General features: G+C 55.9%; 1 protein-coding gene across 4 annotated transcripts in view; it reads left to right on the top strand.

Moving 5' to 3' along the window:
* Positions 1 to 12354, top strand: part of SFXN5 (sideroflexin 5) — a 117775-nt gene extending 105421 nt beyond the window's left edge. For all 4 annotated transcript variants that reach the window (XM_045446471.1, XM_045446470.1, XM_045446469.1 and 1 more), the window contains one exon: positions 9249 to 12354. In XM_045446471.1, the coding sequence (XP_045302427.1) occupies positions 9249 to 9326 (78 nt within the window). In that variant the 3' untranslated portion in view covers positions 9327 to 12354. The remainder of the gene's footprint in view (positions 1 to 9248) is intronic.
* The last annotated feature ends 7187 nt before the right edge of the window (positions 12355 to 19541 follow it).

The following is a 19541-nucleotide window of genomic DNA, read 5'->3' as shown; positions in this document are numbered from 1 at the left end:
CCCTCACTTGACTCTTTTGGCCTCCCAGCAGCAATAGGGACTGGAGTGGGGGCACAGAAAAGATGGGCTATGTGCCTCTGGCTGGCTGCAGGTGAAGGAGAGAACCCTGGGCTCTTCCATAGGGCTAGGGGGGCTCTCTAAGTGTGTGTGCATCTCTTTTCCCCGCACCACATGCCAGGTGGGAGGCAAGGAGTCAGGTTCACCAGTAGCGAGCACCTGTTTGCTCTGTTGGCATGCCCTGCAGTTGCTGGTTGGTTGGCCTTTGCTCGTTGGCCTTGCCTGACAGCTCAGCAGAGGACTTCCCACCTTCCCCGGCCCCTCCAGCTTCTGCCAAACACCTTGACTGGAAGAAAAGACATCATCAGAGGCCCTCAAGGCTTTCTGCTCAGAGCCTCCCATGTCAGCCCTGCCAACCCCACCCCCACTCAGCCTACCCTCTCCTTACCTCAGCCTTAGAGGGTCCGGGGCACTAGAAGAAGGCATGTTCTGAAGAAGACTAAGGCCCTCGTCACATTCTCATACCACTCACAAACCACAAGTCACCCTGGCCCCAGAGAGTGGCTCTTAGAGGCCACATGCATGCTGTAGATGAGGTACCTGAGCATCAAGTTCAGCCACCCCCTTCTCATTCCCTACCCCCTCCCTGTCTGGGAAGAGAATATGGGTGACCCCACTGGCAGCAGAACCTCTACCACCTCTCTCCCCATCAGCAGCTCTGAGGAAAATGGTAGTTTTCACGAACCAGCTTGGCTGGAAGCTGTGACTTACCAGAAGCAAATATCTACCCCAGCTTGCCTATCTTTCCCCTCTCTTTCTCTTTTTCTTGGGAAAGCATTTGAATGCCCAACCAAGAATGGGGAAGAATTGGGAATGAGCTCAGGTCTACATTGAGGCTGTTCTAGAAATGACCGCTCCTCCAGGAAGTCCTCTCTGATGAGCCACACTAGGATCTGTCCCACCTCACATAGGTAGACTTCGGTGACATTTGTTTCCTGTGTCCCATCTACTACCTCGAGACAATAGTCCTTTCTCCCTCTTTCAACACATAAGGATGTTCCTAGGGCTGAGAAATAGAGCTCTTTATCAACACCTAATACAGAGTGTGGCTCATCTGAGCTTACCCCGGTTCCTGCTTCTCCTGCTTTTGCAGTGCTGTTATGAGGCCAGAGGCAACGTCTAGAGGGCATTGTGTCCCTCCTGAGTCCACAGACATTCACCTTCTCCCAGAGCAGGGGCCTCTTCCCTCTAATCTCAAATCCATCTCCCACTTTCCTTGGAGTTGTTTGTTTGGGGTTTTTCTCATTTACTGGTTTAATCAGTCTCTACTGAACTCCAAAGCGGGCTATTTTTGCCGTCAGAAATCTGCCGCCTCCCCGCCCGCTGCTTTCTTGGAGTTTGCCCACAGGACCCCCCAGGAGGGACGGATGGGAATGGCAAAGCCACTCAGAGCCCAGGAACGCCAACGCCACCTGTCACGTTGCCTGTTCCCCACACCCCCAGCCCAAACCTGCATGTGCACACAGGCCCACACACAAGCACACACATGAACATGCACACACATGCCCCAGTGACATCCTCCAGCAGGGCCACCTCTCAGCCTGTCCCTCCTGGTTCTTTCTAGGACCTTCTAGAAAGCCTAGCTGAATTCAGGACAGGGAGGGAGGAGGCTTGGTTGTGCAAAGCTTCCGCTGAGAGGATTAAAAGCATCAATATGTGCGAAGCATAGAACATGCCTGACCTGTGCACAAGCAAGGGCTCAGCCTTGTGAGCCATGAGGAGACACCCGTGAACAAGACTGGGCCTGGGCTCTAGGATAGCCATGGAGTCCTTCCTTCCTTATGCAGCATCACATGGATTTTCCAAGTTTTCAAAGAACTCTCTCGCCTGTTTCTTGATATTATCCTCATGTCAGTCCCAGGAAGTAGAAAATCTTCCCACCACACATATGGGGAAACTGAGGCCTTGAAGCTGAGAAGATGGAGGACAGAGAAGGATTCTGAGATTGATCCACCAGGGGGCACCCAGGAACAGTACAAAGCTCCAAAATGGGGAGGGGGTCTGAGCCTCCACTGGGTGCACATTGCACAGGGGAGATGGAAGAGTATAGACGGGATCCCTACACTTGGGGACCTTCAGTTCAGTTTGATTCAACTTCTGCCAAGGACCTACCGGCTTGAACTGGGGTGAGGTAGGGGACTGCTGTGTTCATAGATGATTAGTGAACAAATCGCCTGCAACTGGGGATGTGATGGAGATGGAAATAAATGCAAGGGGCAATGGATTTGGTTTGAGAAGATCAGGGGAGGCTTCCTGGAGGAGGCAGCCTTAGAGGATTAAGATATAGCTAGACTTGGGCCTCAAAGGCTAAACATACAGTGTACTAGAAATGGAGAGCAGCCAGTAGGTGAGAAACCTGGAGAAGGTCCCAGAAGGCTTTTAGCATCCAGCCAAGGAATCTGACATTCACTGGGAAAGCAGCGGGAGCCAAAAGCCAGCAACCATAGGCCTGACCCACAGGGTCTAGGCTCAAGCCTCAGCTGCTCTCCAGCGCTGTCCTAACACCTCTGCCCTCTAGGACACTCGGGACAGCTTCACGAAAGATGGGGCCCGGACTTGTGTGCCTAAGCAGGACCTGAGGCCTGCTCAGCCCTGAAGAGAGAGCGTGGGGTGTGCTGCCCCTTATGTGCTAGACCTGAAAGAGGCGTCAGACACACAGGGTCAGTCAGGTGCTGGCCTGGGCATTGGACCCCATGTCAATGTCAGCACCACCTGCAGATGCTCAGAAGCCCAGAACCCTGGCCAGGAGCAGGAGGCAGCTTTGAGCCATGTCACAGGGTCACACTGAACACCCCGCCCCCCCAGCCCCATGCCTTTGAAAAGGAGGCAGAAAAGCCACCAGAAGAAAGGCAAGGAGGAGGAAGTTCTTTGTAGTAGGTAAAAGCCCCTGAGAATGGGGCACAGGCCAGGGATCCAGTTTCCTGTTTGTGTCTGGGCACCTTAGCTCCAGGTTCAAATATGTAAACTATCCGCCGGCCTGGCTGCAGGTGTGTGTGCTCCCAGGCTGCAGAGGCAGCGGTGGCCCCAAATGCATTCCTGACTCGGGCCCCCCACCCATAATGAGCCGGGAGACAGAGGCAGATAGCTCAGGGTTAACCCTTCCTGCACCACCAAGGAAGACCCAGTCAGGCTGCTCTAGGGGACTGTGGGGCCAGCTGGGCCTTGGGGTGCTCAGGGGGGCTGGGGGTTTCTGGACATGATGATTCATGTTTTCTGCCTCCGACTTTCAATGCAACTAAAAGTTAGGGACTATCTGCTGTGAGGGGCAGCAGGGTCTGGCTGGGTGGGGCACCTGGATGAGGCTCTCTGGGAGCCAGGGTGCAGGTTGTACCTCAGGGTCAGGGAACAGTGGCTGGGCAGCACTCCCTTGGGCAGGGCGGGTGTGAGTCCAGCAGGCCCACGGCCTCCTGGCACCGCCAGTTCTGGGGCTTGTGGGGGACTATCAGACAGCTGATAACTTCAGCTCTCTCACTGGTCCCTGCAGCCCCCACCCTCCAGGGCTCTGGCTCCCCATCCCCTGCTAACTGGCTGTCAGGTACCTGGAGAGGTGTCTACCAGATGAAGAGAGGGAGCCAGGGGCTCTTGCCTGCCCCGTGAGGCCAGCCTGGAACTAGGTCACCCCTACTCCCTATGGCCACTTCTTGCCCAGCCCCCTTTCTCCTCATCCCATTCTCCTTGTAGGAGGCCCCTCAGAGCTTGTTGAGGTCAGAACCAAGCCCTGCCCTCGGCCCACTACCCTGGGCCATCAAGCCTTTACTGGATTGGTACTGGTGACCCCTCTTGCTGCACCCATTCCCTTCACCAGGCCTTGGCAACTCCCTCACTCCACAACCCACCCATGAACCTCTGTGGCCAACACACCATTTGATCTGCTGCCCACATGGCACATAAAGCCAGCTTCTGCTTCTTATCCATCAGCCCCCCCACCCTGAGCAGCAGGGGTGTCCCCAAAACAACAGCACAGCCCTTTGTCTCTGTCTCTGGTTGGGGCAGCAGCGGGGCACTCTGTATCTGAATCACATCCATTTACCAGCAGAGCCCTGGATGTGATAGCTGTGGACGAGACCCAGGACCCCCACACCTCAGAGAGGTGGTCTTCAAACGGCACAGGGGTCTTCCCTGCGGGGGCCTCCCGCTGAGCCCCCCAGCGGTAAAGATCCCCAATGGTCCCGACGCCCGTGAGATCCGCCATTGCCCCAGCCCCAGCCAAGGCTAGAGGAGTCTTAATGGACAGCCAGTTGAAGTGGCCCAGAATGGAAGTGAGAGTCTGTGCCCGGGGTCAGCGCTGAGTTGGGGGTAGGAAATCTGGACTCCAGAGGTCACCAAATCCCGTTGTGAAGACTGAAGCCTTTCAGCCCTCATTGGGACCACTCAGAAAGCTGTGCCTGGTATCCATGCTGCCTGGTGCCTTGGCACCCCCTGTCACTGCTTCTGCTCCTTGGGCTGGTCCCTCAAGGCTACCATCAGGGGCTTGTTCCCTTCAGCCGCCCCTCAAATTTGCCTGTTCTCCAGGCCTGGCGCCCTCCCCTTCCATCTGTCCTCCTGGGCAAGTTCCCCCACCCTGGGGCCTCCAGCTGTGTTTGCACATCCCAGGTTTGCTCTCCCACCCGGACCCCCGCCCAGAGCTCCCGACCCATGCGCTGTCTGCCTCCCTGGCCTCTCTGCCTAGGGAACTCAACATGACCAAGCCTGAGCCTGTCACCCTCCCACCCCGACCCGTCCCCCTCCCGCATTCCCTGCCTCTGAGAACGGCGTCACCAGCCACCCCGGCTCCCGAGCTAGAATTAGGAGTCATCCAACGCACAGTCATCCTCGACACCTCCCTCTCACCCCCACATGGGATTGGTCATCAACTCCTATGGGTTTCTCTTCAGAAAGGATTCAGTGCCACCCTCCTCACAGCCCCGCCGGCAGCATCATAGGGCAGGACCTGGCACCTCTCTCTTATTCCCACAGCTGCCCCCTCACTTACCCTCCGATCCATCCTCCACATCCACCGCCACCAGAGAAACATTTCTAAAATGGAGTCTGGATCATGGCCCACCCCCACTCAGAATCCTCCCGTGGCTCCCCATGGCCCACACTGACACGTTCGTGTGGCCCATAAGGGCCTGCCCATCCCAGCCCCACCTCCACGTCCTGCCGCATTCCCTACATGCCCGACGTTGCCCGCACCAAACGGGCCGTGCTGGCCCGCCAATGCTTTTCCTGCCCTCTCTTATCAAAATCCTCCATTTTATTCCCAGCCTACCTCCTCTGAGAAGTCTTTCTTCCTTATTCCTTTCATCAATACGTGGTAACCCCCACCCCCTCCCCAGTTACCATGGCACCTTGTCTCTCTGGGATCCATGTGCTTTCATAGATGACTCCTCCCCTAGACTGTGAGCTACCCAAGGGCATGGATGAGATAGACTGTGCATCTCACCTGTCCATCTCTGTGTGCCCAGCCCTGGTGTATGGAGTTGACAGCCATAAACGTCTGACGTGAGGGCTGGTTAATGTGAAATGAGAGAAAAAGCCCCGAAGGCCACTCTGTCCCCGAGCCTCTGCTCCTGAGTACCTCAACCAGCTACCCCTCCCCAGAGCCTTTCCACTGCCCGCATCTCCCCCCTGCCTCCCTTCTACCTGCTGCCCTCGGCACAGCGAGGAGCCTGGGGGACCTGAGTCAGGGACAGCCCCCGCGGGGAGGATGAGGCCTTGGTCTGCACCCAGGCCGGCACCCTCCAGGGAGCGGGTCGAGTGGGCCGTGGCCCCGGCCGTGGTCCTCCACCGTGGTGGTGAGCAGCCTCTCCGATTTTAATGCGGGCCTCGGTGCTTCAGTGAAAGCCGGCATGGGAAGTTGCTAATAATGGCACTAAAATAAAATATGCTACATCTGTTATGGGTAGCAGAACAAAATTAGCTGCTCACACCTCTGACATCCAAGATGTCTTAACTTAAAATACTCCTTGGCTTACTTTACATCATTTACTGATTATATTTAAAAGAAATACAATTTTGCAATTACTGTTCTTTCCAGTGTGATATCTGTGCATCATTTTCCTTTTATGTTTATATATTTCTCCTTCATTAGTGCAGTCTGAAGGGTGATTAGGATTCTTCAAACATTTTACAGAGGTTAAACGTTGATTAAGATTTAATTATTACTGTAAATAGCTTGGAATGACATATGGTGCAAAAGCCTGACATATGTGCATTTGAATAAATGAAGTGCTATTTCCCAGGATGCCTCAGTAGCTGTTTAACAGCTTTCCCGAAGGGTTATGTTACACCTCATGGTAAGATTGCTGGGATGTTATATTTTGTTGGTTTTTGCAGCTGAAAGCTAAGAACAGTTTTCCAGTTTTTTAAAAACATTGAATATTTTAAATACCTAAATTGTTTTGCACAAATTTTTGCTAATTTGTCTAACTAGGTTAAACATTTTCAAAAGCATTTAGATTTTTAAGCGTGGGCGCTGTGCATTGTGTCAGTGGCAGCATGGGGACGAGGGGAGCTGGTGAGGTGGAGGGGACACGGAGGCCGGCAGGGGTGGGGAGGGAAGAGGTGGCTTGAGGAGAGGGGGTGGGGAAGAGGCCTGGGCCCTGAGCCTAGCTCTTGTCTCTTTGGCCCTCTTCAGTGGCCAGAGCCTGGGTATGGGGGTACCGTGGACCACAGGGGAAGGGTTCCCCTTCCCCAGAAACTCCACTATGCCCACTGGCTCTAGTCCACACTGAACTCCCTCCTTCTTGGCCTCTGACATGCCCGGTCTGGCCATGACCGAGTTCTTTGAAGGCAGGGCTGGTCTATGGCACCTTCTGCATACTTCTCAGGGTTGCCCTGTCTTGACATACAGCAGGTACCTGGGACCAGGTTCGGCTGAATTAAGCCACAAAGGCCCGGCACTTCCTTGACTCTGCCTAGGGTGGAGATCATGCCGAGGCCCCCCTCACTGAAGTAGCACCTCCCTTTCAGGTTCCCTCAGGCATCCTTACTGGCTAAGTCCCTGGAGCTGCAGACCAACATCTGGGCTGCTGTAGAGCCTCCAGGGGGACCTTATTTCCCAGTGCCTTCTGCCTCCCTTCTTTCCATTCATTTATTCAACACTTACTGAATACCTCCTGTGCACTGGCATTGGGCCTTGAGGGTGCAGGGATGAACACGATCGCACATCACGTTTGCTGCCTTGTGGAGCCTGCAGTCTAAAGTGGAGAGGGGGAAGACGAGTGGACGACGGTCAACCTCAGAAACAAGTGATACAACTGAGATGCAAAAAGTGCCAGAAGCTGTGGGGGGGGTCCCAGGAAGTGGCCACACCCAGGCTGGAGGAGGAAAGATGTCTAAAACTGAGATGTGGAAGATAAGCCCAAGGAGGAGCCCGGCAAGGGGGGTGGAGAGAGGTGGTGACAGAGGGGCAGTTCAGGCAAAGAACCAGGGTGGGGAAAGCCCGGTATCTGAGGCATGGCAATAAGTAGGCGTGTGCGGTGCCTCCAGCCCCAGGCGCAGGGCGAGGCTAGGCAGGGGCTGAATAGCGCAGGAGTCGAGACTGTTCCCTGAGGACAGTGGGGTCATTGAGCCATTTTATGAGGACGAGAGGGGTGCCCAAACTTGTGGGTGGGAAGGCTCGCACTGTCTGAGGTGGGGGTAGACGGAGACTTGAGGGGAAGGAAGGAAAGAGGAGGTGAGGTGGTGCCAGAGCATCACTGGATGACGGTGTGGGGAGCCGGGTTGGGACAGAGGCAGATGGTGACTTCAATCCCGATTTCGATTTTAGGGTTGAGTTCAAGTGCCTGTGAGACATCCATGAAAAGGTCTAGTAGACAGCCCCTGCGTGCCCAGGACTCAGGGCAGAAACATGGCTGGAGAACCCGCAGATCTGGGGAGTCCCCGGGAGGGTGGAATCACCCCAGGGCTTGTGCAGGGAAGAGGGCCCAGCCAGACGAAGCCCCCGGTGACCCTGAGAAGTGTCCAGTGGATGTCACAAAGTGCAGGGTGGCAGTGACTTGGGAGAGAAGGATTTTTGTGGATTGTGGTGGGAACAGAAACCAGATTTGCTGTGGGTTGAAAAGTCAGTGGGAGGTGAAGAGGTGGAGAAGGCCACCTGAGACAGTGCCTTAAAGAAATTTGGTTGGGGGGGAGGAGAGAGACCAGACGGTAGCTGGAGCGTGACGTGGGGTTAACGGGACAGTTTATCAGATGAGAAGTTCTTGTCAGTGTTGAAATGCTGATGGTCGAGAGTCAGTGGACTGTGAAGGTGGGAGACAGCAGGAGAGTCTGGGAGTGGGCTCCCGGAGTAGGCATGGGGGAGATGGACCCCAGGAGGTTCTGCCTTCTGAGGGGAGGGGTGGCAGGAGGACAGGTGCGGAGCAGCGTGGACAGGTAGTTCATGGGTTTGATGGGGGGATGCCGAGGGGCTTCTTCTGTTGTCTTCTGCTTTTTCTCTGAAGTAGGAAGAAGGCTCTTCTGCTCAGGAAGAGTTGGGGGGCTGAGGGCGGAGTGACTAAGGAGGGCGGAGAAGGTTTAAGGTGGCCCCTGTGGAGAATGAGGGAAGGAGCTGACTGGGCAAAGTGTCTGGGAGGAGGCGGTTTGCTGGTCACTGTGGGGGCCCAGCAAAGTCAGGTTCAAGAGCATGGTTGAGTTCCTGTAAATCTGGGCCTCTGCCAGTCAGAACTGGAAGGACCTTTGGGCTAGAGAGTGGCTGGAGCAACAGCCCCTGGTGTCCGGGTTGGAGTGGGTGGGTGTGAAGACTGAGCTGTAGGGAGTCTGGGGCTTGAGGTCTTCGATGTCTAAAAACAGATAGGGATAGTGAGTGGGGTGCTGGAAGGATGGGGACTGTGGAGTCCAAGAAGGTTGAGTTTGGATTTCAGGAGTGTGGGTGGAGCAGCCCTGGGTGGGGACCAGGTCCAGGGTGGGTGTGGGAGTGGGTGTGGGAGTGGGTGTGTGCCACGAAGCAGACTGGGCCCCGGGAGATGAGGAAGACACAACTCGGAGGTCAGAGTGTGGGACGTTCACCTGCACGGACACACCGTCAGAGGAAGACACAAGACCTAGCCAGGAAGGGATACTGTGGCAGGAGGGCGGTAAAGGAGGATGTGTCAGTAGGCGGCAGGGGGGGAGAACTTTGGGCACCAGGGTAGTCTTAATGCTACTCCCAGCCTCCACACTCACCCATCCCCCCTCACCTTTCTTCTCTGTTCTCACTCTCTCCTCAGATCGAGACGTCCCAGTTAGAGCCTGAAATTGCCCGGGCCACGAGTAGTCGGACGGTGGTATACAACAAGGGGCTGTGAGTGGTGGCCGGCCGGCCTGGGGATGGAGTGCTATCCAGGCCGGGGAGCCGGGGGCGGGAAGGAGTCTCCCGGCTGCACCTGCAGGGAGGGGCAAGCTGATCCCACTGGTCCTGGGCCACCTGGGGGAGCACTGGACCCACAGTGGTAGGGAGACTAATCTATTCACATGTTAACATAAGGGTGAGGAATTCTGACACATTTCCTATAAGAAATAATCAAGTGCATTTCTGGGCCTTACGTGGGGTTGTCAAAACTCTACTCAGCACAATTATCTGTGAAGCTGAAAAATTGTAGAGTGCCCACGGGATAGACTTAGGATCCTTTTATACTTTGGGTTTTTTTTTTTCTTTTGTTTTTTATCTGAATCAAGTCTGAGCCTTGGCTGCAGTGGCCCTGATGGCGGCAGCGGACCAGTGGTGGCAGTAGGAATAGGCCAGGACGCTGGTAGATTCAAGACATTATGGTGGCCGGGCCCAATGGCTCCCTGAGCTGGGCTGGGGGTAGGGGAGGCAGTCTACACCTCACAGGAGGAAGCAGCTATGACTGAGGTCCTCAGGAGGTGGCCCAGGGAGTCAGAAGCACTGGAAGCCTCTGGAAGATTCTGTGGGCAGTTGACTCTGAGTGTGGCTGGCCTTCATCCATGCTACAACCTGCAGAACCAATCCCTCTGCACGAAGCCCAGTGCCTGGGGCTGGGGTCACCCTTCATGGAATCCCGATCCATTCGAGGCCCCAGCTTCAGGCAAGAAGCCCCAAGAAGGAATGATGTTTGGCTGGAATTGTGGGCCTGCACTTTGACCTCTGCAGGGTGACCCTCCTTCTAGTCACCAGGCTGGAAGCTGGGCTGTGGGGCTGAGGATGGGGCTGGAGCTGGAGCTGGACCGACCTCCATCTGGGGGGCTCTCAGGCCCCAACGCTTCCTGCTCCATCCCACTGCTTCCTGAGTGGGAGGGTCTTATGCCTGAGTGCAGAGGCAGGTTTCTAGGTACCAATCTGAGAGTCAGCATCAAGCCAGGAACTGCAGGCCCTGGCTGTGGCACCAATGGGCTGTGTGACCTTGGACAAGTCTGCTCCCCTCTCTGAGCCTCTACTCCCCATCCGGAACCAGAGGACTGGATCAGGGCGTTCCCACCGACTCTTCCAGCTAACCTCGTCTTTGCCTGTCCTGCTCAGATGCTGGTCATCCCAGGCACATCCCCAGTGTGGACACTGAACTGGGAAAGGGGCAGGCCCCTTTGGGAATGGCCTCAGGAGCTAGACCTTGACTTTCTGTATGTGAACCCACATCCTGGGAACACTTGATCTTTGCCCCTTTTCAGTTCTGAAGGAGGAGATAGTGTGGGTGGCTGGGCCTAAGTGTGGCTCCACACCCACGTGCCACCTCTCACCCTGCACCGGCCTCCGAGGCCACTTGCTGCTGGCTCCTGTCTCTTCCCATTGGCAAGCCAGGAAAAGGAGAGGCCTGCAGGGGCTCTGCAGAAGACAGCAGGACCCGAGGTGAGGGTGAACAGGGCAAACAAAGAGGAAGCATGGGCCCCATTGTACCCTTCACCTGCCCCCAGCTGGAATGGAGCCCTCAACATGCAGCCACATGGCCTCCTCACCTCCCTGGTGACTCCACCTGGGGAGAGACCTGGCTGGAGGTGAACACAGGCATGTGCAGGAAAAGACTAGTGCAGGGCAGCAAGGCTGTGGCCATGGGCAGCTCTCACCATCCTCTGTGCAGGGGTGGTTGTGGGAAGGTGGGTCTTCCACAGGCACTGGCACCATGTACCCCCTCAGAACCCCGTGCTGTCTGTGAGAACCTCCCAGCCTGGCCCTGCTATTTCTGCAGAATGCTGCCCTGAGGGCCCCCCACTCTCCTGAGGAGCAGCACCCCCCTACCAGTCAGGAAGGGGTGAACACAGAGCAGGTAGGGAGAACAGAACAGCAGAGAAAAAGGGGCAAGTATTTTTGAGCCAATCCTGCCATAATGTGACCGTGCCAATGACAGGCTGGGTGTTTCTGGGTCCCCTTTTGAAAAGCTCTCTTCAAACTCACCCTACCCCACCTCTCATTGGACCTCGTTTGTGTGCACTTTACCTTGAGACCAAAACTGCCCACCCCAGCCCCACTCCCACCCTTTCTGGAGATGTGGTAGAGATGGGGTCTCTCCGGCTCCCTCTCTGGACTGGCTGCCCTGGCCCAGCCCCACCCTAGCCCCAGCCCTGTGGCCTTGTCATCTCATAACCTACTTACTTTGTCTCCTGGATGATTTCTGGTCATGCTCCCAAATGCAACTTCAGGTGAGCTAACGGGACTCCTCCTTGGGAAAGGGGTTGGCAAAAGATCTGTATAATACAGCTCAGGGTGATGGTGACAGAGGGTCAGTGGCCGTGCTGATAAGATAAGCCCTGGCTTGGCTGTAGAAAATACCATAAGGGAAACCTTTTGGCCAATATCCATCACCCACTCTGCTGAGGCCAGAGGAAGGGAGGCCTCGTGGGCAGACTGGCTCATGACTGGGGAGGAGGCTGAGCTAGGTCCCACAGCTAGGGCGTGGCTGGTCCGGCTGTGCCAGAATCCAGGCCATACCTACAACTGGTTCTCTAGCCCTGGTGTACTGCCCCACCCCCCACCCCCGCCTTCTTCTAGTCACTTCAAACATTCTCTGAGGCTCGGGGATGTCCTTCTCCCATTCCAGAGAATAATCTGATGGTGCAGGGGCCAAAAGCCCAAGATGTCTAGACGGCTGCTGGGTCAAGGTGGCTGATAGCCCCCTTTCTACTTCCTGATTGTGAGCTGGCTTGTTTTCTGTCCTGAGCCCCTGGCCTGGGAGAAGAGTGGGGTCCTGAGAGCAGAAGGGCCAGAGGACAGGGGCAAGTGCTCTTCCAGCCCTGGGCCGGGTGTGAATGAGGCACGAGCACATATGCCTTGGCCACACCAAGGGGACTTTGCAGTGTCTTTTTAACCTTCTCAGAAAATTTCTCAATCTCTGTGATTTATGTAATACTAATGAGCTGTGGGCAATAAATGATGGATTTAAAGCATCAGGGCTTGGCTTTGTGGGTTGTGGGTGGGAGCAATAGGGGTACAGAAACACAGTGGGGACAGGCCAGGACTGCCTGAGGATTTTGTGGGAAGCCCCCCAAGGAAGGTGCAGACCCCAGGCTCCAGGAGGGGTCAGGCCATCTGGGAGGCCCAGAGGGAAGGGGAAAGGAAAGGACGGAAGAGCATGTGAGGGCAGGAAGTTGGACAGAGGGCATGGGTTGACCTTTACAGAAGGAACCCCCCCACCTTTACAGAAAAGTTGCTGAGCACTCACTAAGACCCCACTGCAAGGCACTTGAGTAGATAGGGATGTTGGTAGATCTCATACTGTTGCTATCCGGGGGACACAGAGGGGAGTGCAGGTGGGAGGGTCATTCTGGACTGCCTGGGAGCCCAGAGAGTCTTCATAGGGAGGAAAGATGTGAGCCAAGTACAAAGGTACCAATATCCACAGTGTGTGTGGCACTAGCCCCAGGAATTCTGCCCCTTCCTAACTTCCCCACAGTCCCTCGGGGCCAGGCCTCAGCCACCTCCTAATAGTTCTGGCCCCTCTTCTTCTAGGAAGCCCCAGAATCCCTGGGGAAGTGAGGCCTGAACTCTTTTCCTGGACCTCTAAGCATCTTCCACCCCTGCAGGGAGAAGCTGATGGCCTCCCATGGCAGGGGGACCATGTTGTAGAGGTGAGGTCCACGGCTGGGGTCACGTCAACCCAGGTGCCAGCCCCAGCTTGGCCCCAGCATGAGTGTTTGACTTCTAGCCAGTCACTTCCTTTATTCACCCATTAATTTGGTCAGGTGTTTATGGAGCATCTTCTCCAACAGAGCCTTGGTGTCTTTAGCTATAAAATGTCAAGAACAAGCATCACTCGCTGGGCTGGTGTAAGGACTGGAGAGACCAGGTGAGGAATGCACCCCGACTCTTCACTTTTGCCTGCCAGGTGTCAAGAGAACGGCTGCCTCCCCTTACCTGTGCACTGGGCCCCTCTAGGAGGCTTGGGGAGGGGGGGCAGGAAAGGGATGGGGGCGGGGTCTGTTCTCAAAGTGATACTTCTAGGTCATGGGGCTTCTGGTCTCTGGGGAATTTCTTTGCTAACAGCCCCACTGGCCACAGCCCCCATCCGGGCGGAAATCCTTGACTCTCAGGACAGACACAAATCCCTCCTGGGAGCTGTTTGTTGTTTTTAGCTGGTTTGGGGGCTCAGCTCCTGCCCAGCCCGGAGATCATTAACACTCCAGGAATGTGGCCTCCCTGGCCCCATCCCCACCCGCTGGCCCCTAGGGCCTCCCTCCTCCCACTCAGGCCATGATTAGAAGGAAAGTCAGAATGCTAGGGGATGAGGACAGTGATGAGTGACTCTTTCTCAAGGCCCTGGGGTACCTGGGATAATTTGAAGAATGGAGCTCCCTCAGTCTTCCAGAGCTGCTGCTGCTCCTGCCATCTCACCATACCCCTGCCGCTGATTAGCTCCTCAAACAGAAAAGTGTCAGCCACTCCCGAAAGGCCTAACCCCCATGTGCCCTTGCTTCCCTGCAGTACCAGGAGTCTCCTGGGCAGTGGCTGAAAAATGTTCATTCACTTCTCACGTCCCACTCTGAGGTAGCCGCTGGCAACCTGATCTAAGCTCAGAGCCTGACTCCTTCCTGACAAGGACATCTTCTCAACCAGAGCAAGAATCTGGGGCCCCACCTCACCCCAGTTCCCTGGGCCTTGTGGAAGGGTAAAGGGAAGGAAGGAGAAAGAGAAGGAAGACAAATGAGTGACAGAGGCACCAGGTGCCCCATGCAAATTCAGCGAGGAAATGAGGGAAGGAGGCTGCCCCTCAGCCCCCTGGCCCCCTGAGCCAGTTCTCCTCTCCACACGGAAGCATGGCAGAGCGAAGGGCAGTACAACAGGGCCCTCACTCAGTCCAGGGGTGAACCGCACGAAGCTCAGCGTTAGGGAATGGGGTGGGGCAAGACAAGATGCTGGAAATAGAAGTGGGCCAGCTGCTGCAGAGCAAGGGGCAGCTGGGAGCCACTGGAGGCTTTAAGTAGGGAAGTGGATTCATCTGGCAACAGAACGGAGTGTATGGTAGACACAGGCAAGACTGCTGGCGAGACCAGGGGAGAGTCAAGGTGAGGGAAGACGGAGCCTAGACCAGGGGGTGGGAAGGTGATGGAGAGAATGAAGAGATTCAGGATTGCTCAGCTGTAGGTGATTGGTGGTGGAGAGGGTGGCCGAGAGAAGTCAGAGATGGCCCCAGTTTCCTGGCTTAGGCAGCCGAGGACATGGATGGTGGTGCCGTTTCTCAGTTAAGGAACAGAAGGAAGAACAAATCTGCAGGCCTTCTGCTTTACAAGTTACTAGAGGTCCCTGTGAGGTACTCAAGTCGAGGTGTCGGGACAACTGGATGTGCTTGTCGGGAGCTCGGGAAGCAGGTGGAGACTAGATATGTAGCTTGGCGTGTTAGCCACTTACTGAGCACCTGAAGCTAAAGGGACCGTGGCAACCACCCAGGGGGAGTATGTGGGGTGAGAACAGGAAGACCTGGGAGAGAACCTCCAGGAACCCCCACCTCTGAGGCCTGGCCCAAGACAGGAGACTGCTAAAAAGCTCAGCCATAAGAAGGGTGTTATGGACTGAACTGTGTCCCCCCAAATTCACATGTTGAAGCCCCGATCCCCCATACCTCAGAATGCGACTGTATTCAGAGGTAGGGTCTTTAAGGAGGTTATTAAAGTAAAACGAGCTCAGGTGGGTGGGTCCTAATGCAATACGACTGGTGGCCCTATAAGAAGAGGAAGTTTGGACACAGACGAACACAAAGCCAGCCATCTTCAAGCCAAGAACAGAGGCTTCAGAAGAAACCAACCCACTTTGAGCTGGTACTCTGAGCTTAGACATCCAGCCTCCAGAACTGTGAGAAAATGTACTTCTGTTGTGTAAACTGCCCGAGCACACTAATGCCAGGGGTAAGAGGAAGATGAGGAGAGCGTGGCACCCCAGAGGACAAGAGATGAGAATGCTTCCAGTAGGAGAGGCTGTGCACATACTGAATAGGTGCTGGGAGGTGAAGGAAGACGAAGACCAAGCACGTCCTTTGGAAGGACCTGGAGAGAATAGTCTCAGTGGAGTGTGGTCAGGTCAAAAGCCAGATCTCCATGGGCTGAGAAGTGAGTATGTCTCCGACTGGCTGCCAGTATACAATTAACTTGTAAAACAAAGGATTTCCAAGAGACCAGGTTGTGAGCTGGGCATTGAGACACGACAGTGGCTGCAGCATAATGTGGGGGCGAAGGGAAGGCTTCAGAAGGCACACTGGGGCTTGCGGACATTAATGGGTGAGAGGGGAGGAGCCTAGGGAGACAGGCAAGAGGAGTGAGGTCTCCGGAGGGGGGCGGGCCGGGAGGAGAGAAGGGTCTCAGGGGTAACAGGAAGCAGGTGGAGAGGATGGGTTGGATGCAGGTAGTGTGGATCTGAGGGAGGGAGGTTGAAGGGTGAGAGACTAGCTTGCCTGGCCCCTCCAGGTATACTTTGCACCATTCTCTATCTGCTCTCTGTCTGGGAGGCCTACTCGTATGGACTTGCCATTGGGCAAGTTTGGGAGTCTCCAGCGGGAAACTGAGGATTCGAGGAGGGTGACACTGGGGGGTCGATTCCGCGGGCCTCCCCTGCATCATTGGGCCTCCCACTCACGAAGGCTGCGGCTCCTATCTGGGGCTATCTCCGTCCATCTGTCCTCTTGAGTTCTGGTAACTGCTCCTGCCCCTGCCTCTTCGGGCCCCAGGGCTGTGGGCCATCGTCATTAGCCTTGTGGCGCTACAACATCTCTTGTCAGGTGTCTAAAATTCGTGAATTGTTCCTTTATCCAACTCTCCTCAGACTGCCCCATTTGAAGGGACTACCTCTTTCTTCCTGGCCCCTGTTTGATGTGAAGGTGTTCCCTTGCAGTGTTTCTCATTTTTTTCTGGAGATGGAAATAAGGTCCTCTGTTGAGGGTAAGCAGAAGAGGTTTGGGCAGAAGGGAGACTGTTTGAGACATCCCCTGTGGAGAACGGGAGTGGATTTATCAACAGGAGTGAGGCCTCAGCTGAGGCTGGGACCTTGGACTTCAAGGGGTGCCATCCAGCACACTCGTGGGATGTCCTCACAGACGCGGCTGCAAGGGCAGGTGGGGAAACAGGTTCAGGCAAGTTTGCAGGTGCCAGGCAGGTGCAACAAGGAGCAGTGGGACCAGGGGATGTCAGAGAGACAACAGAGGGGCCCGTGGCCAGGAGCGCGTTATGAGGCCAAAGCATGGACATAGGCGACGACTGAACGAGTGAGCGGCAAGAACGTGTGGTTTGATAGGGAAGGACATCTGAAGGTGCGGTTTGAAAGAAGGGGTCACATGACTGTGGCCTCTCATAAGCCCTGAGAGTGAGTGGTGATGAGGGGAGTAGGAAATGAGGGCCTGGGGTGCCGGGTGGGTTGTTCATGGAGACCCCCAGGTCTCGGGGAGACAGGAAGACCATGAGCTGGTAACCACAGTCTGACAACTGAGGGGGTACGACTGGGACAGGCAGCAACCCCGCCCACGTGCACAGCCGCACGCCCACACACACCCACACAGTCACACTCGCGCACACACGCCCACAGCCCTCCCAGACACTCCCAGACACCCTCACATGCACTCACCCTCACACACACCCCAGACAGCAGATGGGGCGCTCGGGTAATTGGTTAAACCTGTTCCCGATGTCTGGCTCCGCATTGGCAGCGCCTGTCTGACAGGAAAGCTGGCTGGGCCTGCACCACTCAGCCTGCTGGCCTCCCCGCCCCTCCCCCTACGGGGCTGCCCGAGAGCAGGGGCTCCAGGAGAGGCCTGTGGGGGGTGGGGTGGGGGTGCCGCCTGGCTCCCTCCTGGGCAGAACCCAGTTGACGAGGTGAGGGTTCCACGTAGTCCCACGGGAAGCAGTCACAGCACCCATGAGGAGGAGCTGGTGACAACCAAGTGCAGAGATGCTGAGAGCACCAGCCATGCCGCTGCGGAGCCGTGGGGACTAATCTTGGAAAGTTCCGCGGACCGGCGGAGTGTAAAGATCATTCCCCGAAGCTGAGGCGCGTGGCTTGGGCCACAAGAGCGAAGAACCTGCGTTCCCGCTACTTAAGTCACATACAACATGGGGTTCTTACGGGCGTCATCAGTACCTCAGCCCATCTGACTCTGCAGGGCCTGGGAGACCAGCCCAGCTGAGGCGATGTGACATAGCCAGGCTCTCTCGCGGAAAGCCTGGCCAAGCAGCCCCTGTCCACCTGTCCTCACCCCTGCAGGGCCCTGATCTCCAAGAGGAAGGAGCAGTCGAGGGAGGGCCGGGAGCATCATTCCTCGGCTTCTTCTCCCCTTCCCGGCTGCATCTGTGTCTCTTCGAGAGAAACTTTGGTTTGTTCCCTGGAGAGGGCCCAAAAACTCCCAAATTAGCAAACCTGGCAAGCCGGCAGCTCAGAAAATAGTTCATCCTGATTCCATGTTTTTCAGGCTCACAGAAGCCTTTATTAATGAAGTCACAACACCAATATTTACCGTCTGCAGGGAGAGGCACAACACGGGGGGGTGGGTGGGAGTGCAGTGGGGACTCCCGGCCCGCCCCTTGCAGGCCTGGCCTAGGAAGATTGGCAGGTTTCCTTGGGTCCTTTCCAGCCCTTTATCTGGATGACAGGGGCTGCTCTGCTGTGATCCTCGTGTACCTCCTCCCCCACCAAGTGACAGAATCTTAAGAGGAACAGCTCGCCCATTCCCCTGCCCCCACCGGTGCCAAAAGGATGCCTCCCCTTCTCACCCTCACCCCACCTGTGTGGACATGCTCCCCAGAGGTTATCCACCTGCTTGGCAGTGAGAGTGTCCACCCCAAGGTGAGGACTTTCAAGATGCCAGGAATGTGTTTCCTGGCTGATGGGGTGCAGAGGGGCACTGAGATGGGAGAAAGCCCTTTGGTTTCTAGCATTGACTGGACCCAAGTGAGATGCTGACAGGCTCAGCAAAAGGACCTTCTGTGCTTGGATCCCTGCATGGGCCCCAGGCAGCAAGTCTTCAACATTGACTTCAACATTAATCAAACCCCCAACACATTCCAGGAGCCTAGAGAAGCATAAGTAAAGGCACAGCACAGGCAAAACCCATGGCTCACTGGGGGACAGGGGTGACATGGATGAGACTGAAGCCAAGGGCACCAGGAGCGAGGTAGGAGAGGTCAAGCCGGGGAAGGAAGTGGGGCAGGGGAGGGGGCTTAGGAAGGATGTGACACAGTCCTGTCTGGGCTCAAGGAAGAGAACCCTAGCCACAGCATGGAGGTCCTCCTATGAAGCGGCCTCCTCCTTGGCAATCCACATAAACCTCTTTATGTCTACCATCCCTTCCCTCTCCTCCCAACCCCCCCAGGAGCCATGTACACTGCTTCCCAAGGTAGAAGAAACCTTGGCCGTTTGTCAAGGTGGGCAAGCCTGGAAGAGAACAGGTGGGGAGATGAGTCAGCTGTGAATGTGTTGGGTTCAAGGTGCCAAGGGGGCTGGAGTGCAGCAGACGCGAGCAGCCGGCTAGGTGGCTCTGCAGCTTGGCAGAGGTTGGCTGGAGAGAGTCCAGGGAGCCAGGAGAAGTCCCAGACATGGATGCGAAGCCCCAGGCAGAGGGCACAACCAAGAGGCAGGTGGAGCAAGGAATGACCCTGCAGAGGACAGGGGTGATGAGGCACGGATGAGACTGGGGAGGGCTTGGAGAGGCGGGAGGTAAAAGTGTCAGAGGTACTGGAATAAGGCAGGGAGGGGTACGGGAATCAAGGAGGGAATGGGCAGAAGATCAGGGCGTGGATGAGGCCAGACGGGAGGCAGATGAGTTTGGCCCCAAGGGGTGGCAGTGATTGGTGACTGGTGATGGCATCAGCATCAGCATCTGGTTAGAGAGCTCACGGGAGGTGAAGAAGTGGAGACAGGTTTGGACGTTGTAAGAGAAAGGTGTTAGGAATACAGGTCTTGCTTTTAAGGATGAAGGACACGTTGATGTGTGACAGTAGGAAAGGCAAGTCGATGAGCGGAAGAGCAGGTGAACTACAGAGCTCTATTGGGTCCTTCCTTGCTGTTTCCTGGCTGGAGGCCCTGTGTCCGTGGGGACGGGTTACAGGCTCAGCCTTATGCCCCATCTCGGAAGTTTTCATCTACACAGAGGAGTTCTCCG

Source organism: Leopardus geoffroyi, chromosome A3 (genome assembly GCF_018350155.1).
Source record: "Leopardus geoffroyi isolate Oge1 chromosome A3, O.geoffroyi_Oge1_pat1.0, whole genome shotgun sequence".
NCBI classification, from domain to species: domain Eukaryota; kingdom Metazoa; phylum Chordata; class Mammalia; order Carnivora; family Felidae; genus Leopardus; species Leopardus geoffroyi.
This window is presented reverse-complemented; position numbering and strand designations above follow the sequence as displayed.